Source organism: Pseudopodoces humilis, chromosome 6 (genome assembly GCF_049639895.1).
Source record: "Pseudopodoces humilis isolate 2021_Gansu_Grassland_sample_001 chromosome 6, ASM4963989v1, whole genome shotgun sequence".
Classification (NCBI taxonomy): Eukaryota; Metazoa; Chordata; class Aves; order Passeriformes; family Paridae; genus Pseudopodoces; species Pseudopodoces humilis.
This window is the reverse complement of record NC_142205.1, coordinates 18171597-18199475: the sequence shown is the minus strand read 5'-3', so window position 1 is coordinate 18199475 and position 27879 is coordinate 18171597. Positions and strand designations below refer to the sequence as shown.

Sequence of the window (27879 nt, the reverse complement as noted above, 5' to 3'; positions counted from 1 at the left end):
GTACTTGACGGGCCTCTTCAATTTTTCACACTCCCTACTAGTTATTTGAAGGAGGCGAATGGGAACCTGCCAGTCCCCGTGGCCGCCGGGGGGCAAAGGACAGCGACGGCGGCCGGGTGCCCGTGCTACAGGGAAGCGTCCACCTGCTGAGGCTTTACTGGTACGTCTTAGTAAAGGTACAAAGTTTGGCCCAGATCTCCTGCTGGTGTAACTCTGATTCCCCAAGATGTGAAAGAAAAAGAAAAAACTTAGGTCTCGCTGGGTAACGTCTTTGTCCCCGTGATGCAGTTTTGGGCTACACCCCCAGCCCTAGCAGGCTGCTGCTATTCCCAGAGGAGCGCCCCATACGCACCTGTGCCCACAGACACATGCGAGAAGCAAAGAACGCCCTCGTCCTGGCGGGAACAGCGGGGAGGTACGCGCTGTTCTCAACAGCCTAATGCTAAATTCTGCGGGGCAGGGAACACTAGCCCACCAACAGGCTCTTCCCAACCCAGCACTCTGGGCTCTGGCGAGCTGCCTCTCACAGCGGGACGCAGCCCGCGACAGACCCCAAGCTCGGGCCCGCTCCCCTGCTGCCCAGCACCTGCACCGGGGGCGGCCCAGTCCCGCCCAGCGGCCGGGAAGGGCCGGGCGGGGGCGGCCCCGCGGAACGCTGCCCGCAGCGCGGCTCTGGCGGCGGGGCGGGGCCCTGGAGCTCCGCGGCGCTCTGTGCGCCGCACCGCCCCCGCCCGCCCCTTCCCGGCGGGAAGTGCCCGGCTCGCACGGGCCCGCTCGGCGGAGGGGGTGCGGCGGCGGTGGCGGGAGCGCCGCGGCCATGAACGCGGAGAACCAGGGCTGCAGCGAGCGGCTGGTGCCGGGGGCCTATGTGCGCCAGGGGGCGCAGGGCCGCCGCGCGCACGAGCTGCGCCTGCGGGCGCTGCTGGAGCAGGTAATGGGGCCGCCGCCTCCCGCCCCTGCCCCCGGAGCAGCTCCGTCTCCACGCACCACTGTCCGCACTGGGCAGAACTGCCCCCCCCGCCCTCCGCGCACCGGGGTCCGAGCGGGCAGAGCGGCCCCGAGCCGCCCGCCGGGCCTGTGAACAGCCGGGTTCGGCGGGGAAGTCTCCCCCCGGGCCGGGCAGGGCCGCGCGGCCCCGTGAGCGCGCAGGCCGGCCGGCCTCACGGACTCTGCCCTCGGGCACGGCGCCACCGCGGTGTCCGGCCCGGGCGAGCCGCTGCCCCCATGGCAGGGACCAGACGGAGCCCCAGAGTGAAGGGCTGCGTTTGGGAGGAAAAGAGATTCGCTGCCCTGGGTTGTGCATTTGCCGAGAAAGGCCCAGCGGACAGTTAAATAAATGTTTTAAAACAGTAAGATTTAGCAGATTATTACGTGAGGTAAAAAGTGATACTTGTGCCAAAACACTGTATTTCATTGCCTCTAGCGTATAAAAATCATTGTCAATGAATTAGCAAATGTGTCAGTTCGTGAGTATCCTCAGTCACGTCATCTACTATTTCCAACTTAACTTTGATGCCACACCTCAGAAACTAATTAGATTTTCTGAAAGGGCTCTTTTGTTACTGGGGCATGTGGAAAAGCCTCTGGACCCGTAAAAAAAATCTTCATAGTTTTATGGGTCCCTGTCCTTTGAGAATCTCGTCTGCAGCTTGCAAAGATGGGTGTAGTTCTTAATTCTATAAAGAGCACAAAAAAGAGCATGTTTCTGGTTGCAGGTTTTGACATATTTTGGAAATGGTTTCCTTCCCTGTTAGATAATAACTAGAAAGGAAAATGTGTAGGTAGAAAGATGTGTTAGATTTAAACTGTATTTCCCTTCTGCTCATATTTTTTGTTCTCTAATACCTGAATATCTTCCCTTTTGTGCCGTTTTCACTGTTGAATTCTTGTAGTTCATGTACATCATGTCTAGAGAATACATCAAATAATCCATAGTCTTTTTGGGAGTAATTGACATGTATGCCCTGCAGTGGTTTTGTGTGTACCAGAGAGAACCCTTGAAGGTAAAAAATATCCTGATTGTTTTAATGTCGGGATGTGCTAGTGTAATTATATTTAATTCACGGAAAAATAATTATTTAATTTTTCTCTGAATACAGGTTCATAACATTAGGTAGTATAAAAGAGAGTAGTGTACAAACTGCTGCTTAGCATGAGAAAGAAGGGTAACAATAATTAAACAAGTTGCATAAAGTTTTGTTCATTTTTCATTTCCAAGTTCTGTATTTATATTGCTACTATTATTATTATTAAGGGGAAATGTCCTGAAGATGGATGGGATGAAAGCACCATTGAATTGTTTCTTCATGAACTTGCTATAATGGATAGCAATAACTTCCTGGGCAACTGTGGTGTTGGTGAGAGGGAAGGAAGAGTGGTGTCAGGACTTGTTGCCCGAAGGCATTACAGGTACAAATTATTGACTATTTGAATTATTCAGATTTATGATTAATGCTTTCCAATGGCATATCTTATGGTGATTTTGTTTATCTAAGACCTTGCTAGCATTTGAGAAAAATAATATAATGCAATAATTGAATTGATAAAGCTTTCTATATTAAATTTTCATTAATAAATCATTAGAAAGTCTTGAAAGGAGCAAAAATGCATACAGGATTATGCCCTGTATGCTGAATTTGTAGAAGCTGAAATTTTTGAGCTGTCCTCTACAAGGGAAGCAGCCATCTTACTGTTTTAAAATAATCTATGCATTACATGCCTTTTATAGCAATGTGCAGCTTTTCATCTGTATATTATTAAAAATTACTGTACATTGTAGTTGCACAATATTGAACATTGACAGTGAACAGCTATTTGTAGTTTGTTATATTTGTTAATTGCTTGATAATGTGATTAGTTGATAGGCAGATGAAACTCCAGTCCATCTGTAATAGATTTTATATGAAGTAGGGAGGTCTCTAAAGACAAAAAGAGCTTTTATTAGCTTGTAGCCCTTCTGACACTTACTCAATGGGTATGTTGGATGCTATAATTCTAGAGGCTTTGCATTAATTTCCTTATCAATATATTTTTTCATATGTGTGTGTTGAGTTCTGTGCCGAGTACTTTGCTGTGATGTTTTATGCAACAGGAGTGAAACAAAGTGAAAGTTCCAGGCTGTTTCTCCTTGAAAGATAAACACAAAAAAGTATTAGAGGCCAGAAATTTAGTAAGCTTTCCCATATAGAGGTTGAGTTAGGCTTGTTGGCTTTTGTAAGCCCTGCAGTACCATGAAAAATGCATGGTGAAATCCAGTCATACATCAGTTCAGCTTTTTTAGTTTTGTGTACAGCTCTGTAAACTACAATATGCATGGTAGGGGTGGAGAGGATATCTGAGGAAGTTCTGCTTTTGCACAGTGCTGGAGAAAGCATGCCTTGGCTTTTGGCCAGAGGGAGCTTGAACTGGTGTTCACTATTGCTGTTCCAATGCAGCTCTGTCACCTGGCATCTCATTTCTCTGGTGAGTGTCAGCAATAGCAAGGTGTCCTCCTCTCTTCTTTTTTCTTCAATAAGTCTTAAAGTTTTACAGATGAGTTGGGGAGTGATGGAGGTAGCAGGAGATGGTTTTCTAGCTGTCTCTCCTTTTAGCTTAATAAAGGGTCAGTCTTAGGGAGGATTGCTTCTTAGAGGAGCAGTGCATGTGTGCACAAAATAAAAAGTACTTGTATGAGACAGCTATTAAGAACATAGCAGGAATGAGGAAAGAAAATATTTTAGGTGGAGTGAGGATTATATGTAAGTTTCAATTAATTATCAAGTGTTTGTTGATTTCAACTTAGAACTTGAAAAAGGAAAATAAATTTAAGCTGTAAAAACATGCTCCAAGAAATTCTGGATGTCATATACTCTTTGGACTGCATTTTATTCTGTTGCCAAGACAAAAATGGAATTAAAGCCATAAGTAGGTGTATACCGTTACTAGCTTACTTGAGCAGCTGCTGCATTTCAGCCATGGATAAAATTAGTTCTGTAAGCTTGTATTTTATAAATTATTTCAGGATCCCTCACTCCTGAACTAAATAATGTTCAATTTTTATAAATGCAGTTTATAACCATAATTTTTAAACAGAATGCAGAGAGACTTAGTATTCCATGATAGATAGCATTGAATAGCAAAATAATAGATGAAGTGAAGATGTATGAGATGGGCAAAGCGATACATATATATTTGTATATATAGTTATGTATCATTTTGTATATATTATTTCCTTGCCTTATGGAGATGAAGCATTTGTCAAGGGAGTATCTATAATACCACTATGCCTATGCTACACTGAACTATAGACAACTCATTTTTGTTTTCTTTTGTTGTTTGTCTGAACATGTCAGCATTTATAATGCTATTTCGGCAAACATCAAGTGCTGAGGTGTACTTAAAAGGAAGCCTGCCAAATGCTAAAGGTATTGCTGCTATGGGTCTTCTCTAAGTTTTTATTTGCATGCAGGAGCATTGTTAATCTACTGTTAAAAAAAAACCCCAAAATTTCATACAAATATGTGTAGTTTGTTAAAATGGAATTGATTGTGGCAGATATTGATGTTGCATTGGGTACAAAGTTTTCCACAATTGTTTATCAAATTAAATTCTCTTCAGTTAGCAAGAATTATGGCTTTGCAACGTGAAAAAAATTGATGTGTGTTTTCAACTTCTTTTGTTTAGGTTGATCCATGGAATTGGAAGGTCAGGTGATATTTCTGCAGTACAGCCTAAAGCTGCAGGTTCAAGCCTTTTGAACAAACTTACTAATTCAGTTGTTCTGGATGTTATAAAACTGGCTGGTAGGTGTAAATTTGAAAAATCTCACTAGTTCGTGAAGTTCCATAATGGATTCTTCATGTTAATTTCTGACTTGCTTTTTGTGTGCAGGTGTCCGGACAGTGACGAGTTGCTTTGTGGTTCCTATGGCAACAGGCATGAGTCTAACTCTCTGTTTTTTAACTTTGAGGCACAAGAGACCAAAGGCAAAATACATTATCTGGCCACGTATAGACCAGAAATCTTGCTTTAAATCAATGATAACTGCAGGTAAGATAGTAACTGATGGATGACACAGTGCGTGTTCTTCCAACAGATATGAAATTTCCATCTATCAGAGTGATCAATTCATAATCTGTAGTAAAATTCAAAAAAGGCCTAATACATGGTTGTTCTGCTTCATTTATGCACTCCTGATTTTTAACATGTAATTAAAACATGCATGCTGTCTTCCAAATGCCTTGAAAAACGCAGGTGTTTGTAGTGGTACAGAGGTATATAAGGGAGTCAAGTGAGAGCACAATACTAACAAGTTACAGTACACCCTCAGACTAAGATGCCTAATTTGCTGTCTTTAGAATTATGTAAAACCAAAGCTCATGGTTGAAATCTCTCTCAAATTTTTGCAAAAACTTGTGTCCTAGGAATTGTGATCAGCAGGTGACAATCTGTCTGACGTGCACAGTTTTTTCTGTTAGAATCTATTAAAACAACAGTAGCATGAAATGTTTTTCAAATGCATACCAGAACTAAACCCCCACAATTAATCAGAGACTTGTTGAGTTACGTTCAGTTCTTGCTTTTTTTGGTCAGGTTTTGAGCCTGTGGTGATAGAAAATGTATTAGAAGGTGATGAGCTACGGACAGACCTCGAAGCAGTGGAGGCCAAAATCAAGGCTCTTGGTGCTGAAAATATTCTTTGTGTGCATTCTACAACATCTTGCTTCGCTCCAAGGGTACCTGATAGGTAATCAGTCTTTGTAAGAAGTGTGTTATTTGTTACTGTTAAAACAAATAAACATCCTCTCCACCCTCCCAACAACAACAACAAAACCCAGCCAACCAACACCTCCATGTTTTGACCATCCATCTTCCTAAAATTGCTTCTGCCAACAATTAGTAAAGGTTCTTTAATCCCCTTCCAGAAAAGTATATTTTAAAAGTGAGAATTACACAGAAGGTTTTTCTTCTGTCATATAAGTGAGGTTAATGTTGTCTCTTGTGGTGAAGTTAATGTCATTTTGCTGGTGGTTTTCTTAAAATTTCATGGAAGTAGTAAAAGTAGACTCTCATGGAAACATAATCCAGGAAATGTAGCTCCATAGCTAATGCCATGTTTTAATGTTACTGTTGCCTTTTCTACTCTTCTTCTCACAAGCATAGGAAATAAATGTTATTGACTCTGAAATGTGGCAAGTAAAAATATATTTCACTCTCCTCTCCTACCTTAAAAAAAAGCCCAGTATTTATCATAGGTTAACCTAGTTTCTAGAGGGAAAGATGGGAGTTAAATCCATATAATTCTGTCAGAATACTATGAACATTGCTTGAAGTTGACTTGCAGATTTATTGGCTAACTTAAATCACAGCTATCAAAACTGAATGGTCTGTTTTATAGCTTGGGTAAATGAATCTTCTCCTTATCTGCTTCCTCTTTTTGACATGCTGCGATTGTTTTGTCCTCTACAACTAAGAGATGAATTATTAGGTAGTGGCATTATGTTATGATATACCATAGATATGGGAAGATTTGAATGCACTTTCTGTTTAAAAGAAGCTGTCAACTATTGAAGGCCATAAACCTCATCTTCCTATAGGAAGGAAAACCCTGACAGCATTTCTGGAGGGTGCAATTTTAAATGTCTGTTTTTAAATATCTGCATTTGTAAGGCTTTATTTAGTTGTGGTATTTTAAGTCGTTTTATGGCTGCTGTAACTATGGCTTTCCTTTGAAGTACTGTTTAACTCTGTGGGAGTAATTCTTTAGTGTATAAACCCTCTTTCTCAGTATTCTACCTGCTGTTGCTGTAAGGTGTTTCTTAAACTACTATATTTAAGAGAACTAAAGGGAAAGTGTCCTTTTCAGCTGGTTTATGTACGTAGCAGTATTACATATCTTTTTACTATCAGTAGTAGAAAAAAGAACAAAGCTTTCTTTTCATGAACTTTAACAAACAGGAGAAAAAGAAAGGAAGAATAAACTGGGAAATATTTCTCTATTTGTGACTAAGAAAGAACTTAAGTAGCCAACTTATGTTAATGCTTTATTTTTATGATATGATTACTAGCACTTTCAATGATGCATTCTAGGCCTTGGAAGCAGGTGCAGGTACATACAGGTGCTGTGCATCGTTTGCTTCCCTTGCATACTAACACATTCTCTTCAAACTGTAGCATTCATTCTGTATTGCAAAATGGATCTAATTGTTCAATAGAATATTTTTAGGAAAAAAATACTTTGCTGTTTTCAGTACTTATAGAAGATAGGTTATTGTTCCTTTAATTTTCAGAAGGTGAGAAAGATGAGCATACATAGCTGTACACTCTCTGTTTCTAGTTTGGTGAAATTCTCAGCCTGCACTTGAAAAGAAGCCTGTAAGAGAGAAACTGTTCCTTTGAGTCTGTCTAGAAGGTGAGGAATGCATCTAATTAAGAATCAGCAGATCAGAAGGCAAAAGCTTTGCCCTGCATGTTATGTTTCCTCAAGTATTTCTGTTAATGAGGGGAAGCCACATGAAGAGCAGTTGAGGTCCTTTGGTATGTTCACTCTGGAGGAGACTCACTGCAGTTACAATTCCCTTGTGGTGGAGGAAGAGGAGGGGCAGGCCCTGATCTCTTCTGCATGGTCCCACTGACAGGACCCAAGGGAATGGGCTGAAGCTGAGCTGGGGAGCTTTAGGTTGGCTATTAGGAAAAGGTTCCTCACCCAGAGAAAGGTTGGGCACTGGAACAGGCTCCCCAGGGAAGTGGTCACAGTACCAAGCCTGACGGAGTTCAAGAAGCATTTGGACAATGTTCTCAGGCTCATGGTGTGACTCTTGGCAATTGTGCTGTGCAGAGCCAGGAGTTGGTCTCAATGATCCTTGTGAGTCCTTTCCAATTCAGAATATTTTATGATTGTGTTGATAAATGTGAAAAAATACTGCAAGTGCAGGTCCTGACAAATAACTTGTCTGTAGAAGATCAATATGTACATTATATTACTGGTGTTCCCTAATCATAAAGTACTTCTGTTTCTTTTTTAAGGATATTGTGGTGATGATGATTTCCTAAGAATTTATGTTTGTAAAATTTAATATGACACTTGCAGCAGAATTTTGCATTGAAGAACAGCAGTAGACAATGTAATAGAAATAGTATGCAAAGGAAAGTCACCTCTTGGAAAATGTTTTCATACTCTGTCACATTTTATATGTATGTCAGTAAATTACAATGAGAGGCTGTGCAGAAGGAGAAGGAGTAAAAATGCATTGGATGTAGTTTCCTAATTTTTTCTTTTAAAGGTAATATTACCTTTATCATCACTTTAAATTGTTTTATATTGCTTAATTTTTTTCAAATAGATTCTATTTCTAAAATAGATTCAAAAGTTTGGGGAAAATCATCAGTAATTTTTTTAAAAAATATAGCATGATTGGAGTGCTTCAGCAAAGGATACTGCATATATGTATGTTTAAAATGCTGAAGGATCTTACTTAAAATGATTAGTGTGCTCACATAAATCTTAATTTGACTGATTGATTAATCAATTCAGGTTGAGCTTGCTGTGATTTCAGGGAGTTCTAAAGGCAAGTGAAGAGTAAACAGCTGGACAAATTTTCAATCTGTTGATGTCCATGTTCAGACATTTTAGGGCTCTCCATTTCTCAATGAATTTCTTTTCTCTCAATCAGTTTATCTGAAATGTGCAAGTGAGATTCCAGCCAAAGGATCAAAGTACTAATTCTTTGAAATAAACAGAAACATGTAAAAACTTCCTGTTATAGGATGCTTTTGATTCCCAATACACTCTTGAAATGACTATAGACTATCTTCATGGTCAATATTAGAGAAAAGAAAAAGAACTGACTAGCTAAAGCTATGTTAGTTAACAGTAAAGCAGCAAAAAAAAAAAAAAAATTATATCTAAAGCAGAATGGTTTGGGATATATTAACTGGTGTCCAGACAAAACTTAAAGTGAAGCAAGAAAAATCTCAGAATAGATCAACAATTTGCAATATATGTAAAAGCCAATAGAATTTTCATCTTAACTTTTATAGCTTAAGATGACAAATACAGCCTTGAGGTACTAATCAAAAAAGTTACTTTTCTCATTCTGACTTCCTTGTAGACCTTTCAGTCTTTTAATGGTCTGACTTGTAAGATGAGCTACTGTAATCAATGCTTCTCTAAATTACAATTTTATGCTCACAGACTGGAGGAGCTGGCTGTGATTTGTGCTAGTTATGACATTCCACATATTGTCAACAATGCATATGGAGTTCAGTCTTCAAAATGTATGCATCTGATCCAGCAGGTAGGAGCTGTGTATTTCCAATCATATTTTTAAGCAAGTATAAGGAAATCTGTCATTCTAGACAGACTAGATGTTTCATAGCTTTGAGAGTAATCCCATGCATGTCTGATATTTGAACAATTTATTGGGAAAACACAACAGACAGAAATAGAATTTAAGCATGGTAATTATTTCTATTATGTGGTGTATTTTTTGTAACCCTAAATTTATTTAGGTTTTGTATATGTTCATGTGTCTTTATAATGGAAAAATATCCTAAATAAGCTTTCTTAAAATATTTCCTAAAGTTGTTGACTGAAAGTGACATAATGGATCATACTTGAGTAGAAATTAAGCCTTCAACAGAATGAGTTACCAATTTTTAATTGAAGGTACAGGGTTCTACAGCAGCACTTGATGGAAGTTGTCACTGTTAAACTATTGTTGGCACAGAGAATGGCTGAGGAGACTGCTTTAAGTTAAGTGTTCAAAAAGTTTAATTTCTGTTGCTTTTTAGTTTGAAGAGGATGTTGCTTGATATCTAAGATCAGTCGTGAAACAGAATTCTTACATTTTTCTTCATTATATTGTGTGTGCATTGTTCTTCAATATTCTCTTTTCTGTTACCTATTCAAAAGAATAGAGATTTATATTTTAATAGGATACAGTTGATCCTGAACAATTAGTAATTTAAAATATGCTGGTCATCTTTTTTTTCTGATTGCTAAGACATTACTTACAGGACACAGACCAGCTTAATGTACAATTGTGAAAGAACATCATGTTGGCATTTCTAAACCTTGACAGACTGAGGGAATTTGTGAAATAGGAAATGGTATATGCTTTATTTGTACTGTACTTAGTACATGTTTACTGTATTTAACTTGCTCAAGTTTAGGGAGAAACTAACATGAATGAGGCTGTGGAAGTGCTGGGTTTTGCTGCATGAAATGTTCTAATGATAAACATTTCAGACTATAATAGAATTTTAAAAAATAGAAATAGAATTTTTATTGTGTTTGTTTCTGTGTTTTTTCTAGACTCAATAGGTTGTTTGTTCCTTACTTATGCAAATGTATACATTTGAACTCTGATTTATTTTGCTTTTTTTTACAAAATGTATTATTTGTGCTAGAAAAATTTCTGTTTATGAGAAAGTAGTTATTAATGAATACTTCGGAATATGTGCATGCTGAGCACAGTGTGAATACAACTAGCAAGCTTTTGAGACCATTTCATGTTGTGCTTTTCCTCTGGTGGTCTCCTGTCAATTAAATCAAATGGTAACTGCTGGCATTAATGTTCCCAACAAAAAGCTGACAAACTTGGAGTGTTCTTCCTAAATCCTGTGTGTTAAGCTATCAAAACATAGAACGAATAAATGGGATTTAGTTGGCTCTGCTTTTTTCCATCTGTTTGCCATAGATATTAACTCTGTTTCTACTTCTTACATTTAGTATGTACTCTTAAAAATGTGTATTTTTATATGTATGGGGTTTAACCCACTTTTCAGGTTCTCTTATGCTGCATGCTTTTTAATTGTACAGTTCACATAGTTACATGCTATTCAAATTGAAGGTGTACTACAGAATTTACATTTTTTCCTTTGAAAATATGAGTAGTTAGGTATAAGAATGTGGGGGTTTTCTGCTATAAGAAGTTACTTGAATCTTGATTATGAGAGCAGCCTTAGAAGGATGAGTGCTGGAATTAGCCTGTTTGTGTAATGAAAATTTATATATGTATTGAAAAAAGCTTTGCTAATGAGATGTTAACTTGTAGCCTTTTATTGTGAGAGTTGTAAAAAGTGTTCAGGATTGAATAGTTTTAACTGCATAATTCCCATTAAATTTTGAGTGGCTTCTTTTTGGTTGTTGCTGAAAAGGAGATACAGTTAGGCTTGAAGGAACTAAAACGGATATTTTAAATCACAGGAAAATGGGAATTTGTAAGGTACTATGTTAGGCAGATAATGGTACTAATAGTAAGCAGTGCTAAAAGAGGTAATAACCATGTTTTTTATGCTTTGATTACAAATGCAATATCTGAGAATTTCAGGAATTATATTTTAGCTACACTTTTATAGAATTAAGATGCTATCACGTTTCCCTTTTTTCTTAATGCATACTGTGGATTTTTTTTTTTGTCCTTTTTGATAAAGGGTGCTCGAGTTGGCAGAATAGATGCTTTTGTTCAGAGCTTGGACAAAAATTTTATGGTTCCAGTAGGTGGTGCTATCATTGCTGGCTTCAACGAGTCCTTCATTCAGGACATCAGCAAAATGTATCCAGGTAACTAGTTCATGGGCTGATTTCAGCCATACAGAATAACTGTAGAAAATTTGATTATCAGCTTTCTTTCACATAAAATTTATTTTTGCCACTTTAATCTGTATGCTGGGTTTTTTTTTTCAGGAAGAGCATCTGCGTCCCCTTCTTTAGACGTCCTTATTACACTTCTGTCTCTGGGAACCAGTGGCTACAAAAAGTTACTGAAAGAGAGAAAGGTAAGTTTTTTGGCAAGCAGTATTTTCTTGCAGTCAGCTGTTAACAAAGCATTGTTGCAAAACTGCTTTGTGAAGTAAATCCAGTTTCTGTCTAGAAAGCCATTGAACTTACTCTGAGCTCAGAGCTCTGAATCTGGAAAGTCAGTATGATATAATTACTTCTTATCTAAATGGTGCTCATGAGTATGCATGATTTCCATGTTGTTGTTTGTTCAAACTGGGAGCCTGAACAGAGGGCCTGTACTATCTTCTACAGTATTCATATTTGTTGTTCCTAAATGTGACTAACATAGCAGAATCTTGTCCACAAAATCTTAAATGGAGAAGTACTATACGGTTTTAACATGGTCACACTGCTTCCAGGACAGTCAGAATAACCCAGGGTCTGTGCTCTTTCTCTTTTGTCTCTATTGTGCCCTTGTGCTATGATAATGCTTAATTGAATGCTTGTGTGCCACATTGTCTGGAGAATCACAACTCCACAAAAAGAGGAAAATATTGTAATTTTTGTTATTTATCTAGAGACACAGCTAAGTTTCTTCTCTGCTTTGCGCAGACTATGGGTTTTAAGTTGGGTATACACAAAAATCCAGTGGATCAGGTTGGAATTTGTATATCTGGAGTTATCCTTAATTCTGGAACTAATACATGCCTGATTTTTCTCTTTATATAGTAATACAGAAGATTGTTTTTATAGAGGCTTTATATAAAGAAATGATGTGAATTAAGTACTATTAAATTAATAATTTTAAGCTATGCATTATCTGTTTCATTTTTTTATTTGAAAACTATGTGCCAATTGTTTCCTGCTGACATCTCGCTGCTGTCTACGATTATGTGGCAGAGCAGTAGTTCTGGATGCTGTGACTTATTTCTAGCTGCTTATAGAGGCATCCATAAATTCTGTGCTGGAACTGAGATCCCACAGGAATAACTAGACTATAGAAAACCAAACCAACTTAGCAGCCTTACAATGACTAAGAAGTGATCTGTGCAAATAAAGTGAAAACAGCTTGTGAAACACTGAAAGTAATTACCACTTTTGCCTCTACTGTAGCACTTTATTCTGGATTGTTGTATGTATTGCCATTTATGTTTTGTGTCTTCATTAAAATCAAATTGTATTTTTATCCCTTTACTCTTATGTCCGAAAGAATCTCAAGTGAATTTATTGTTTTCTACACAGCTGATTTTGTTGTTACATTTCTATTAGTAGCACGTGTATAAAGGGGATGACAAATATTGTCTGAGTCATAAATAATAATTCTTTTATAAATATCTTAATGAATAGTTGTATACTTTTGTCATCTAATTTTCTTGGAATTAGAATTCTAAAGTGAATACACTATTATATTTTTACAGCTTCAGGTCTTTTTATTTGAAATGTGAATATACTCTATAAACAGAGCCTTATATATGGCATAAATATGTTTCTTTTATTGGATTTGCTATAGAAATAGAAACATTTTTGCTTAAATCTGTTTGTTCCTGAATTGTAAAAATGCAATAGTGATAGTTTATTGCCTGTGCTCTGAGGAAGCAGAGGCAGAGCTATTAAGCTTCCAGCAGGAACTATTTATAGTTTGACATTGAGTACTCCTTTCTATATTGGTGCAGCTGCACCTACTCACACAAAAAAAAAATCAGCTATAAAAAACCTCAGGTGTTTTTTTTTTTCTTTCTCTTTTTACCTGATCCTCATTCACATGGGTGCTACTTGGGTTATTTGAGCTTAGCCCAGAAAGACCAGAATATTACTGAAAAAAGATTAGTCCTGCACAAGCAAGGAACAAAATAATCTGTCCAGTTTTTCTTTTACACAGATTAGCTATTTAATACAGGAAAGGAAGGGATATATGAGGGAGAGGAGCATGTGCATGGAATGGGTTTTTTTTTTGACAAGCTGAGTTGTGGAGTGTGCAATTGTCCAAGAGTATGAGATTATATGTAGTGTTATGAAGGAGTACTGACTTTTCAGAATTCCTTTTTATATATTTATGTGATGGTTAGTTGGAACAGTGGTTTTCTGATTTCAGGTGATTCTGGGTCCTTTTGCAATGCAGATAACAGCTGGTCCATAGTCAAATTTGTTAATAGCTTTGCTTTTAAAGAACTTTATGTAAAAGTTGTGTTTTTATAGCAACTTTTGATGCCTCAGTACAGGTTATGTTATGTCCTATATTTTACATTTCTAGGTCATAAAAGTTTTCCTATTTTCATATATGTATGTGTGTGTCTAAGCCAGGCCACGTGACATAAATGTAGTTATTGCACTGTGTAATGGCATAAACAACAGGCTTTGTTGTTATCTCAAATTTTATGGAGAGCAAGAACCCTACATTCAGGGTTTACATTCAGAACCCTAAAGGCCAGGTTAATACCTGCTATTATCCAATTTGATCCTTTTAATCCACTTAACTAATTATTATTCCAGTATTATTAAAGAGGTGATGGTTTTATTTTGTTTACAGCAGTGATAGATTTCCTCATTAGACTTAACAATCAAGATAATTCTCATTTTCTTAAATGTATTTCTGCGTTAGTGTGGGATGTGATAGAGCTTTTTATATTGGTATTCATCTGTATGCATACTTTCTGAGAGTAAAACTGGGGTTATTTTTATGTCCTTATGGAGCATGTATCTAAAATATTTAAAATCATACAGAGTGGGAGGAAATTGTTTGGATTTAACAATTCATTATAATACTGGGTTTATGTTTCATGAGTTATTATTGTTGAAGTTGTTCTGATTGGAATAAATTACATGTATAGTTCAGTGTGAGTTTGTATTGCTGCTCCGCTTATGATGGAAGAAGAGGAAAGCCATTTAATGAAGGATATTAAAAATGTATAAAAAATCAGCTATTCTCAAAGCAAGATAGACATTTATTACTCCTCTTTTTTTCTCGTCAGCTTGTTACACTGTAGCATATCAAATATGAGAAAATTGGGGGATTTTCCTCATTCAAAGTATATGTAACCATATTGAAACTTTAGAATAGTTGGAGGCAAATTAGTTTAAATGAAATTTTTAAATGGTGTTGTGTAATTAAACAAGTGCTGAGCATGAATGGAAATTTCAGAGAGGCCTCCATACTTAGAGCCTGTGTTGGAGAAGTGTGGGTGACAAAACCTGAACTCAAAGTCTCAAAACTGCTGAAGCAAAAATGTGTTGATTGCTGTTATTAAGACCTTAAAAAAAAATGTGAATGTTAGTGTTACCAAATCAGACTGGCAAGGCTTACTGGGAGCTCTCTGTTAGATTACAAATATGTTAGCTACAGATTATATAAAGATTTAAAATTTTCTAATATATATCCGTAACAAAATTCCTGCAATGCAAGAAAATCTGCCTAGGAGGGTGTTTGGTATATGCGAGTGCCACACACATACACATATAGTTTGTCATGTGTTTGGCCGCATTTCAAGAAGGTGATCCTCCTTCTGGGCTCTCATCTGCTGGCAGCTCTCTGTGCTCAGCACTGCAGCTCCTCTGTGGGGTGTGTGGTGCACCAAGGAGTCTGGTCAGGTCACAGCTCAGAAGCAGCTGGTCCTTCTGAGGCACGAAGCAGGAGAGGCTGTGATGGCTGCATTATAAAACAGCTGCTGCTGCAAAGTAAGATGGGACCGGATCGGACTCAGGCAAGCGTAGGAGAGCTGGCAGTCTGTGTCTAGGGTGAAGAGGCTGTAAAATGACTCTTGCACAGTGTCCTCTTCTGCACCATAAGCAGCTCTGTGGCTGTTCCCTGAGGACAGCTCATCTTTTCAGATGAGAGTGACACAGGGAGGAAGGCAGATTGTTACAGACGCAGAGTGTAGGAGACGCTTTCTGGGGACGGTCAGAGACACGGCAAAGACCTCTATAATCGAGTTAGGTGTTAGAAGTTTATTTCAGGGCGTGGGATAAAGAGAGAGAGAGAGAGAGAGAGCCTGCTATGAGCCAGTAGATAGAGCTCAAAGCGGGCTTAGAGAGAACAATACAAAAGGGGGTAAAATATGAATACATGAGTTTAAGACTTAAGATTGCTAAGAAAGAGAGTAACAGAACAGAAGTGAGAGAGCCGGGGAAAAAAGAGTAGCAAGAGAGTCAAGAGTGCAGAAAGCGTGAGGCAAGAGGGCTAAGAGAGACTGAGAAACCAAGAGAAACAAGAGAGACAAAGAGAACTAAGAGAAACAAGAGTCTAAGTATACTAATACAGTAACATTTGTGTGCAACCTATAGAAATCGCTGGTTTTGCATATTTTTCGTTATCTCAGGGTCCTTCAGAGCTTTCCTTATAAGGCTAGGAAGAGGGGTCTCAGCTTGGTTTTACTGCAGGAAAGAATGTGTTCTGGCATACCAGCCCAGTTTCTTTGAATTATTCAAACTGTGCTATCATTTGTATTTCTTCCTTAGCCTTTCTGGCTAAGGAGTCATATTTATAACTTCTTTCTAATTCTACCTTCCCAACATCAGAGTGTAAGCGAGCTGAGTGGTTAGAGCCAGCTAAGATAGTTTCAACCCTGCACAAAAACTTTTCTGGCCTTCATCAGTTGCCTCTTTGTCAGCTGGTATGGGACTGATGGCTTATTTAGTACCCCAGTCTTTTTCTCTGGAGTTACTGGCTTTTCCCTTACTTGTTTCTCTGTTATTTTCATTTGCAAGAAGAGTACCTATCACAATGGAGCAACTAATGAAGAGTACCCATACTAGTGTAGGTTCTATTAAAAGTAGTTTTATAGTGTAAATATAGTATGATTCAAATATTTTTAGTGATTGTTACAACACTTCTTGAAAATATTTTTGTATATGTATGTGAAAGTAGACTGTTTCATCCAGACAATTGAGTTATTTGATGCATAGTGTTGTTGACTTGTTCTTTGTTTTTTAAGGTGTTTTGTTGGCTTAGATGCATGAAGAACCAGAAATGAAAGACATTTCCCCATAGTTTAGCATTCATTTGTCTAGCCTGTCCTGGTTTAGGGCAGTCACCCCAGGACATAGCCTCATGAGGTTTTGTGATACATTTCTAAGGTAAAAGAGTGAATTAAATAATGAAACTTAACGGACATTTAGTGCTTGAGTTGTTCAGTGTAACTTTAGCATAATAGTTGGCTTCATTGGAGAAAACTTGAGTGCCTGCTACAGAAAATCTATTATGTAAGAGCTCAATTATATATAATTGCTTAGGGTGCTTATAAATTTTCCATGTAAGAAAAATATTTTATAATGGAGGTTGGTTATAGATTTGACCTCAGAAAAATATTGCTTTAATCCTTTTTTTGGAAAGGCAGTTAATCTATTTTGTAACAAACTTCTGAAACTATGAAATATCTAGAGGGCTTCCAGTGGAAAGATGCAAAATAGTGTTCATAAAAACAGAGAACTTTGAATTTGTGTTCATGTAGCTTTAGTCAAAGTAATGAAAATACATGGATTTTTTTTTTGCCATCTTTCCATTCTCCTTTGTTTTAACAAATTCCTATGTATGTAAAGGCTCACCTAGTAATATAATTTCATTTAATAAATTTAATTAAATTTAATATATTTATGCAGTGGGTAACTTCTTATACCAAGTTTCGGTAATGCTTCCTTTCAGCAATCCTTTCAGTAATACTGTAAGAGGTTTATCAGATGATTTCCTAGATACAACACACAAAAATTGTTTGGAAATTGGTCTTCTTCAAGTATATTTTTTCTGAGTACTAATTTCACCAGTAATATCTCCAGAGTAGGCACAATTTATGTGTATTTCTACAATATTTCACTTCTGTTTTAGAAGTAAATAGCCAGCAGAGGGAGCACAAATAAGTTTATTATTTGTATTCCAAAATAACTACTAATAAAAGTACATTAGTGATGCTTATTATGGAAAGTAATAAATTAATAATGTGCTTATATACAGTGAGGAACCAGAGGAAAGGCAGAAGTGTCTGAACATTTGAAATGTATTTTTCAGCTTCTTTGAGTGAACTGTTAATAAACTCTGAACTGAAACCATAAAATCATTTGATATATGAGAAATAAGAATGATTTTCACAGATTTCAAGTTCTGATAATTAAACATAGATACCTCCCAAATTTATTTTTTTTTCAAGTATTACAGAAGTTTTATGTTTTTGTGGGTAGTTGTATCAATAGCCTAATTCATTTAGACAGTAAGAGGGTACTTTTTTCTGTCCATCTGAATTCATTCTGTGATACTAGGAAGTACAGGTGGGGAGCTGTATTTGTTTAATCTCTCATGAAGGGATGCGAGATTTCCTGCAGTGGCTCAAGAAAAGCAGCTGTCACATTCTTCTAACTTAGGTTCCACAAAGCTCATTTGGTTTCATAAGACCTTGGAGAGGTTCTGTTCAAAAGCATAATTTTGATCACAAGCTGTAATTTATGCCTGTCAGAGTCCATAGGTCAAAGCAAGATACTGGTCTACAAACAGAAGAGGTAATTCTATTTAAAGAATGAAAAATCACTTGTCAGGTCCAGAAATTGATGAGGATGCTTAAACAGGCAGTCACACTGAAGCAGATAAGCAGGACAATTTTTATGGCCTGAAAGAGGAGAAGCCTGGTGTTTAATATCTTTTAAAAAGGCTACGTAGAGCCTGTATGGTTTTGCTAGTTTTTATGAGAGACTAAGCATTAGAAAGGATGGGAAAAAAGCTAAAGAAGAAGAATGTTGTTTATTCTCACTCTGTCCATAAGTGTTTTGAGTTGATATCTGAAGAGGAATATATTAAAATGAGGAAGAGCATGAGCAATTATCATAGATTACTACTGGGGAAGAGGGAGGATATAAAATACAGAGGAAGAGAAACAGCCTTTTATGTTCAATGTGACTTATATCTGAGCCAAAGTATTTATGAATCTCAGTCTTACGACACTTTCACAGTAAAGGTGCAATCCAATTAAATGATAGCAGAAATTCAGATATTTCCATTCTTATAGTCAGCTTGAACAGAAGGGTGGTCCTAGGAAAAAGACAGAGACTGCTCAACAGAGCTGAGTATTCAGGAGAATGTACATTGTCTGAAACAAAATACAGCCAAATATGTAGTTATAGCCTCTTCAAGATACTGGAGTTCTATTCTCATACAGAAAAAGAAATCTCCTCACTAGGGGGAAATGTTATTGTGTGATACATGGTAACAAAATATACTGCTTTTAGTCTGGAATGTATTAAAGGAGAGAAGACAAAGTAAGGAGCAACTTGCCAAAACGTGACCATCTGTGATGGTCATTCTCAGAGGCTTATGGGGCTAGGGCATGGGAAGGCTATTGAAAAGTAGGGTGGGGTAACACCTGCTGTGCAGTGGGAATATCTTCAAGATTTTTTTCCTCCCTAGGTTTCAGGGCCACAGGGAGAATGAATGACATCCCAAGCACATATATTAGAGCAGGCAGAGACTTTTGTATCAGTTTGAGAGATAAGAACAGTGTTCAGGAAATGGAGCTGTTCCTTTATGGAATTATTTCAGAGAATTGTCTGATCCACTTGCTTGGTACATGTGAAAAGGTAATCAGCTGAGCACCTGTAGGATGTAATGAAGATGTAACAGTTTTGTGAAGTAGGTGCTGTTTTCTCTGTTTGATAGCTAATAACAAAAATATTGCATCTTTTTTTCAGGAGATGTTTTTGTATCTTTCAAGTGAGCTGAAGAAGCTGGCAGATAACCACAATGAGAGACTGTTAGACACACCACATAATCCCATTTCCTTAGGTAATTGTTGGGGTTTTAACTTAAAAAAAAATCTAATATACTGTGGATTCATAATGCACTTCCACATACCATTCCTATATATTAAACATCACTATATGCTACTAAATTGAATAATAATTCAGTAAGGTTACCAATAAGGTAATCTGCTATAAAAGTAGTGTAGTAACTTGGATCCATTATTTTTCTCCTGTCCACCATATTAATTTGACAGAAATTAATTCAAGACAGGCTGAAGAAATACTTCATAAAAAGTAGATTTAAAAATAAATTACAGTATAATTACTCATCATCTTCATGTTGTAAAAGAAATTATGGAATTCCTACTCAAGGTATTTGTTCTAACCCAAGAGTCTGCTGAACACCAACATAATACTCTCCACCTGTGCAGAATCTGCATACAGTCTAACCAAGAAAGTAATCTATGACAGCTTGTGGAAAAATTAAAAATTATTATATGTAGTGTTTCTTTTTTTTCTTTGAATGTGAACACAAATAGTTGGCTACATTCTTGCTGTTGGAACACAGCTTGTCATTTGTGGTGGTTCTTTGGAGGAAAAGCAGCTTTGTAGCAGTTTTAACCTGACCTTATGTTACTTTAGCCATGTCGCTGAAGAATCTGAATGAAACTAATGATGCTGCTGTTACCCAGCTTGGATCTATGCTTTTCACAAGACAAGTTTCTGGAGCAAGGTAAGGATACTATGAATTAAAAAAATTGGGGGAGTGGGGAGGGTGTATTAGCATATATTGTACGAAATTCTGTGAAATGTTTTATACCAATTGTGTTGTGATTACAGAAGGCAGTCTAACAATAACGAGTTAGAGAGTAATCACCCTTCTTCATCACTGTTATAGAGTAGAAATGTCTCCCTGCCTGAGTTAGCAGTGAGGCTTTCTATGTCTACTTTGGTAGCCTAAATAGATAATCTATGCCCATTTAATTTATTGTCATTGTTCCCTATTATCCCTTGATTTCATTTAGTTTCCAGATGTTGTCTGATCTTACAGTTTAGGTGTAAGCTACAACAGAAGATCTTTGTTTTGTTTATTGCAGCACAAATACAGTTATGCTGGATATCAAGGGAATAAGCTTTTAATATCCTACATAGCTTTTTGTCAAATGGAAATAAGTTCTGCTTTCTGCAACTAACTGTGTTAAAAAAATTAAAAAACTAAAAATCTATAACCTGAGCCAGTTTGAGCTGAATTTATTCTTGGAGATACTGTTACAATGAAATGTGAGCCAAATAATTTTTAATGATTTTGGTTTAAACCTTTTAGAAGAAGAGAATGATTTAAAATTTGTTTTGGCAGCATTCCTTAGTCTGAATATTTCTGCTGCCATGCTAACTTCTGCCATAGACTTAATGTTATTTTTCTGTGGCAGAGCTGAATGTTTCCACGTCAGAAGGCATGCTTCATTAGCTGTGATTATTCCTCTTCTTGCACAGATGAACGACACTGAATCTATATGTACTGTGGTTAGATGCTCTTTTTAATTTGCCTGTCCTAACCTTGGCTGGTCCTGTAATTTTAACCATCTTTGGCTGAAATTGTTCAAGAGTTTCAGTTTTTTAAATTCTTTGTCTGACGTGAAGGTTTTGGGTTTTTTACTTTGTTACATAAGTAATTCTTTTGTAGTATGCACTATTTGACCTGGAATTTCAACAGATTTTAAGTTATGCTGGTTCTGTGCATTACTGGTAGGAATAGCAACTCCCTACCTCAGTAGGAATTTGTGTAGTTGTGTTCAACCTAGGGTAAAACATAAAATGTCAAGGCATCTTTAACTGGATTGTGATTTTGTTTGTTTCAGAGTTGTTCCTTGTGGGTCTGTACAAACTGTGAATAACTACACTTTTAAAGGCTTTATGTCACATGCAAATGACTATCCTTGTGCTTACCTCAATGCTGCCTCAGCAATTGGAATTAAAAAGCAAGATGTAGATGTATTCCTAAAAAGACTTGACAAGTGTTTGAAGACTTTTAGAAAAGAAGCAAAGCAAGAAAAAAGTATAAATGAAATCAATGATGCTAATGCAGCCACAGAACAGCTTGAAGACTAGAAGATACAGATTTAGTAACACAGGAAGATGAGGTTTTGTCTGAAGTATGTCAGGTTTGTATTGGGTTAGGACTGTGCATCTGCAGTGCAGGAATTTATTCTTGATCTTATATTCTTGTTATTGAAAACAATAATAAAGATTTGGGTGGAATTCAGCTTTAAGAAAGTAGGTGATACTCTGTCCAAGAACAAAGGGCCAGACACAAGTTTTTTGTGATGTATGAAATGCAGTTAATATCTGCCAAAGTAAAGCTTTATGTTCACAAAGACTTAAGAGTTTGCCTTTCAATTTGGGTGTGGCTATTTGGACCAGTGTTTATTGAATCCCAGTATGTTTATTCACATGTTTTTGTTTAACAATATTGTCTGTGGCAGTGACTGAATTCCCTCCTAGATATAGACCATCCAAGCAACACATTTCTCTGCTCTCAAAATACTTTGTTTTTCATCAGTGAATGTGTCACTTTTAATTTCTTTTCAAAGATTTATGCAAATGTTGGGATAACACTTACTAAATACCTTGTTCAGACTGTGTGGGTAAATGACAGAGTTGGAATAGTAATGTTTTTCAGGTGTTTTCACCTGTCCTGAACTACTTAGAACTAGTCAGCCTCCAGGGGCAAAGAGGAACCTAGAGTACCTCATATCCTGTCAGTATGCAGCTCTTGAAAACATTTGCATAGTTCAGCAGCCCAAAGGAGTTTTAATACTGAAAGTCAGGGGCTGTGAAGAGGTACAGTCATTGCGGGGTTTTGGCTTTGTTTTTTTTTTTTATTTTCATTCTTCCGATTTGAAAGGGTGTTCAGGTCAAAAATTGACTGAAAAGGAGGAATGCAATGTAGGACTAATGCATCAGTTTAAGATGCCAGTGAGACATGAGAGTATTTTGGCATTTTTAGACCACTGTTGTTGAAATTTATATACTTCCATTTTTGTAGTGTCTCTTGCCATTGGCACTGTTGCTTTTGTGGATCTGTGCAGTTGCTGATTTGAATTCATTAAGCAAACAATAGATTCAGAGTCTGTTCCTCAAACAAGGGTTCCATATCACTGGAGTGACAGTGCTGCAGGTTGCAAAATGTGCAAGTTATTCTCAAAAGTGGTTACTACATTGTACATAGCTTCTATGTAATTTACTGTTCAAAGTAAGCATAATGTTCAAATACATTTTCTTTGTCTTTGTAATGTAGTATTGCTCAGGACACCACAATTAATGAGTTCTAGAAGTCAGGAAATCACTTAATCAGAATAGTGATGCTTTTGAGAGATTGTCTGTCCAGCACATTCAAGTGAATTCACACAGGAGGTGACGCTAGTATGTGGGAGTTAATAATGTGCTAATCATCATGAAGGTGCTCTCACTTAATGAGGTCCATGGTATCTTCAGCTTAAGTTGAACTGCTGCTTCCACATTTTTACTGCTAGAGTTACATGTTAGATTGATTAAAGCTTGTGCAGGTACAGCTCCCCAGGCTGCAGTCACCATTGTTGTTTGCTGTACAAACACATCCTAGGAGACAAGTCAGGTAACTTGGCCACTGAGCCCTTGTGGCTGTAAGGAGATGCAAATAGCTTGTCTTTTCTTTTCTTTCTCTCTCTCCTTCCTCTCCCTCCTTCCCTGTTTTTTCTGGGTTTGTTGTTTTTTTTTTAATGAGAGCATGCTCTACCTCAGTTTTTCCAGTCAGTAAAACTTCCACAAACTTTGGAGTCACATCTCTGCAGCTTACTGCCTCAGTACTTGGTATATTGGAGCAGCCAGTGAAAACTGCTAGGTTTTAGTGATACCTTTCTTCCTGGTTTTTGATATTGCCTGAATGAGTATAAATTACTGATTTAGATGTCCAGTCACAGAATGTGAATGTTAGCACTACTATTACAAGAGTTTAGGGAGGTGTGTGATAACAGCTAAAATAAGTATTTTGATGAGTAGTATTCTGATTCTGAATAAAGAAAACAGCAGTTGCTTCTCTGAGAGAAAGACATTTCTGCCTTTTTTGGTCTCATAATGAATTGTCTGCTGAAAGTAATTCAGTCGCTTCTAATATAAATTTAACTGCTTTCTTGATTAATGTTTTTTTCTGTCTTTGAAATGTTTCTCATTTGCAATCAAAGCTGAAAATTTCAAGAAAGCTCTAAACAAGAGCTCATAGACCTAAGAAGTTTTTGATTTTTATTTCTTAAACCTTTTTTATTAAAAAAAAATAAGGCAATGACTTTAATTGAAAACAAATATAAAATTTAATTTGTGTCATTCAAATTCTTCACAGACCTTAGTGAAGCCACCTGAAATGAGAAAATCAATAATATTTTGATAAATGTGTTCCACCACAATGTATAAACTCTTGAACCAAGTATTCATGTTAGATTGCTTTGGTAAGCTTTTGTACCAGTTCAGTTTTATTTGCTTGCTTTATCCCCATAAATGTCTTCAGTTTTAATTAATACTAATCTTTTAAAGACAGAACCATTCTATAATGTCACGTAAATGTAAGGAAATTTTAGGTAATTCAAATGGCAATATCCTCCCAAGTAAATGGAGAAGACAGGGCTCTTTACAGCATATTTGGAACAGAAGATTCAGTAGAGGATAAAAAGTATTTTTCAAGTAAGAGTATAAATTTCTTATTCTCTATTCAGTAATGTCTATAATAAAGTAGTGAAATAACACTGGAGCATATACTCATGAGCAGAGGTTTCATTTCCTTTGTATAACAGTTACAGGGAGATTTCATGGCTGTGGCAGCTCCCACCCACTTAAAGTTGTACTGTGAAAGATGGCAGTGGCATGGGCATATATCAAACTGCACAGAGTAAAACAAATACCCAATGCATTAGCAGTTATTTGGCTTCTATAAAGATCTTTCCAAGATTGTACAGTGAATTAGAAAAGCTTCTTAATTAAGCTGCAGCCGTTTTTCTAATCTCTACATACACACATCACTAAAGGCTTTCACATGGCTCAAAAATCTGTGAGAGCCAGCTCACTGCCTCTTCTACATTATGAGGGAGACCTCTAGGAAGGCTGCCTGGGCTTCAGAACATACTCAGAGTTCATAGAGCAGGAATCTTCAGTAGAAACATCAAGAAGAGATACCCATTTAGTAAGGCTGTCTCACAGCTACTATTTATGTAGGTACCTTTCTCCATCATTTTCTAGGTCGCAGCATGTTGTTAGGGTGCAAGGGTAGGTAGGGACTGCTCAGGTTGCTGCAGTCTGATTTACCAAGTGACTTTCCGCCCTTACAAGGCCTCCAGCTGTTGTGTGAGGTGTTTTTCTATCCCACTGATATTGCATCTTAGGCTCTCTGGATCTATACAGGTGGAAGAAATGAGGGAGCAGATGGCTGTGCCTTATAAAAATAGCACTGGGATAATATAGTGCAAGTAAACTGACACTGAATGACCCATCTCACAGGCCCACTCTTAGTTTACTTTTTTTTTGATAATATCTGAGATATTCAACAAAACAAAGAACTTGGAGCGATAATATTGCCTATTTGTGCTTTGCTCATAACAATTGCCTAAGATACAAAGCAAATAAAATCTACCAGATGCAGCAAATTCTCTTGAGCCTAAGAAAGCAAAATTGTAATGTTGCAAATGTAAATGCTGGCATTGCAGCTTAATACACATATAAACCGAGCAATCTATATTGTGTGATCATCATTTTTTAAGAAAGGCTGGAGCCCAGAGACCAGCAAATGTTCTCATCTGCAGTGTATCAGCAGTTCTCAGTCTTCAGCTGCTGTACAGATAATAATTCTAATTGAAGAATCATTACATGGATCCATATGTGAATGATAGATGGGCTACAGCCTTTGTTCATGATACTTTAAAAATTGAGTTGCTGCTTCTACTTTTATAAGGGGAGATTAGATTGCCTTTTCCCATCCCCCCATTCTTTTTTAACACAACGTTTTAATCACCCTGGTCTGACAGGATTTGGAATTTGAAGGGAAAACAATTTCCATAGCTGACAATTTTTTTAAACAATAGCTATTTAAAACCTTGAATTGGTTACAAAGTTACACTCCACAGAGAATCTTTGTTCAAATGTTTTTATTTCTGAAACTAGTGCTTGAAAAATTGTGTTCCATGTGCTCTGTAATAATTGTTTTTCATGTAATATACTTTTTTCCCCTCAAAGATAACAGCATACACTTTAGTGCAGTTTAATAATCCTTTTAAAAATCCATAGTTAAAAAGGCATTTGCTCCATTACTCATCAAGCATCTGTTGTATAAAAAAACTGGTAATATATTTATCTTGATGGATAAGCTTCAGTGTTCTGGACCAAGTTCAGTGTAACTGGACCAAGCTTTCAATACTCCTTTGGGGATCCTAAAGTCAAGTTCATGATCTAATTAAGATGGGTGTGATAATTATATCTGCTGCTGGACAGGAGTCTTTCATCAAACCGCATTTCAACTAAATTCAAAGTTGATCCAGTTCAGAAGCTGAATTGATTTCTTAATGTGGATGGTGAAATTTAACTTGCCCTTAGAATCCTGTATTCCAATCCAGGCTGAGCCAGTTGTGGCCAAATTATAACCATTTGATTTTTAATGTAACATGAATAGAAAGAATACAGTGGTTTCAGCTGGGTGCTACCTTTCATATTAGTTGTTCTCAAAGGGCTGAAAATGCTAGGCTACCATCTTACACCTACTGCTGTTCGGAAGGTGTCGTTGGTCATGTACATGTGTGATGACAGCAGCAGAGGTGGGTGTGTTATTGATCTTTTTCTAGGCATCCCAAGTAGGAACACACTACTTGGGAATTGAAGATGAACACTCGTGAGCATTCCTACTCATCTGTTTTCTCCAAAAACTCCTTCTGAGGCAAATTTCCTGTAATTGAAGTGTACCAGAGGAGCACATGGCCAAAATACAGGGAAAAGGAGCAAGGTCTCCAACATTTTTTAATCTTTCTACATTGGTTATATCTGTTTGGCTCTTGTGATGTATAAAGCTCATACTGCTATGGAAACTCATGTAAAGAATGTTTGCAGACATTCTTGTCTCTTACCTAAACTATTTCTGAGCTACCTGTGTAGGCCCTGGGCAGGGTGCACTGCTCCAGCACTGCAGCTGGTAGTTCATGGGTGCAGCCCTGAACTCTGGCTGCAGGAGAATTTGGTGCCCAGTAGGGGAAAGCATTACTGCTTTGCTTTGGTACTGGGCTACCAAGCACACGTGAAGTAGAACTAGTTTGCAGTCAACAGCTACTGTTGAGGAGTTAAACCTGCAACTTTCTGGAGTCTGAGGAGCTGCAGAAGGGAAAAGAGCTTTGTTTCATCTACAGTATGTCAAACTGAGAAATATAGCTGTTGTGCTAAAATAATATTTCTGTTATTTTCTATAGAAATTCTTTTTTAAAAAACTGCAACATACTGTATAAACTCTTGATTAAATACAGATCTGCTTACTACTCTCATTGTCTTCTGGTTTCTGATTCTACACAGTATCTATTTCAATAGTGGTAGAGGAATTGCAAATAGCTTAGTGGGTGGAGAGGCTTGGGATACAGTAAAGACACATTTTTAAATGGAAGATGAGGAAAGTGTCTAGAAAGTTCATAAAAATAGAAATAACCTGGAATGCTTGCTGTGCAGCTGAGGAGGTGCTGAGTCTCCAGGAGGATCAGAGTATACATAGTAATGTCTTGACCTCCTGCACCTTACAGGCACCAGAGAATACTGTCAAAATGTAGCTCTCATTTCATCACAGTAGTAGCCTACTCTAATACTATGCATTTGTGGTAGTCTGTTCTCCCCTCACCCCACTGAGTAATTTTGGGTGAGTTTTTTTACTCTGCTGTACTAGTGCACCAGAAAAAGGATGGGGAGGGGGCAATAATGCCTACCAGTGAATTGCCATCTCCACTGATGCAGAACCTCCTATACAAGAAGTCAACTGGAGTACACAACAGCAGCAGGTGCAAGTGCACATGCCACTAGCTTTTTTTTTGTTAAAGGGTTTATACTCAGTAAATGGATTTGAATATATTTTTTTAATAATGTTTTAACTGGTGCCATTAAAACTCATGCTCATATCCCATGCAGATGGCACAAACTGTCACGCTCTGTTTTTTTCTTTGGTTTTGTTCCTAAAAATTTCAGCTGAATGTTAAATCTGTGTCTAAATCTGCTAAAGGTTATCACTTCAAGTTTCAGAAAAGATGCACAACATGTTGACCTCACAGTGCATGTTTTCATTGGGCCCCGCAGAGTTCATTTTCCATCTCCAGGGGCATGCATAGGAATTTCAGCCTCATTGATCCAAGGCCCCTTGAAGGAAGATATTTCTTAGTGACTCTGTGACTCACTGAGAAAGTGGAGGTCTTTGTGGGCTC

General features: G+C 37.4%; 1 protein-coding gene across 3 annotated transcripts; it reads left to right on the top strand.

Annotated features, from left to right (window-relative positions):
- Positions 1 to 34: 34 nt before the first annotated feature.
- On the top strand, positions 35 to 26774 carry SEPSECS (Sep (O-phosphoserine) tRNA:Sec (selenocysteine) tRNA synthase). Of its 3 annotated transcripts, none has more exons than XM_088056147.1 (11): positions 35 to 160; positions 2255 to 2409; positions 4663 to 4781; positions 4870 to 5028; positions 5572 to 5725; positions 9173 to 9275; positions 11416 to 11545; positions 11669 to 11760; positions 19367 to 19460; positions 20060 to 20150; positions 21277 to 26774. In XM_088056147.1, exons 1-11 carry the CDS (start codon positions 59 to 61, stop codon positions 21524 to 21526), a joined length of 1449 nt encoding a protein of 482 aa, XP_087912273.1. In that variant the 5' UTR covers positions 35 to 58; the 3' UTR covers positions 21527 to 26774. The 3 variants fall into 3 exon arrangements, with proteins under 3 accessions (XP_087912273.1, XP_005517853.2, XP_014114718.2); XM_005517796.3 differs by lacking the exon at positions 35 to 160 and adding an exon at positions 762 to 931; XM_014259243.2 differs by lacking the exons at positions 35 to 160; positions 21277 to 26774 and adding exons at positions 762 to 931; positions 20848 to 21234.
- Positions 26775 to 27879: the final 1105 nt, after the last annotated feature.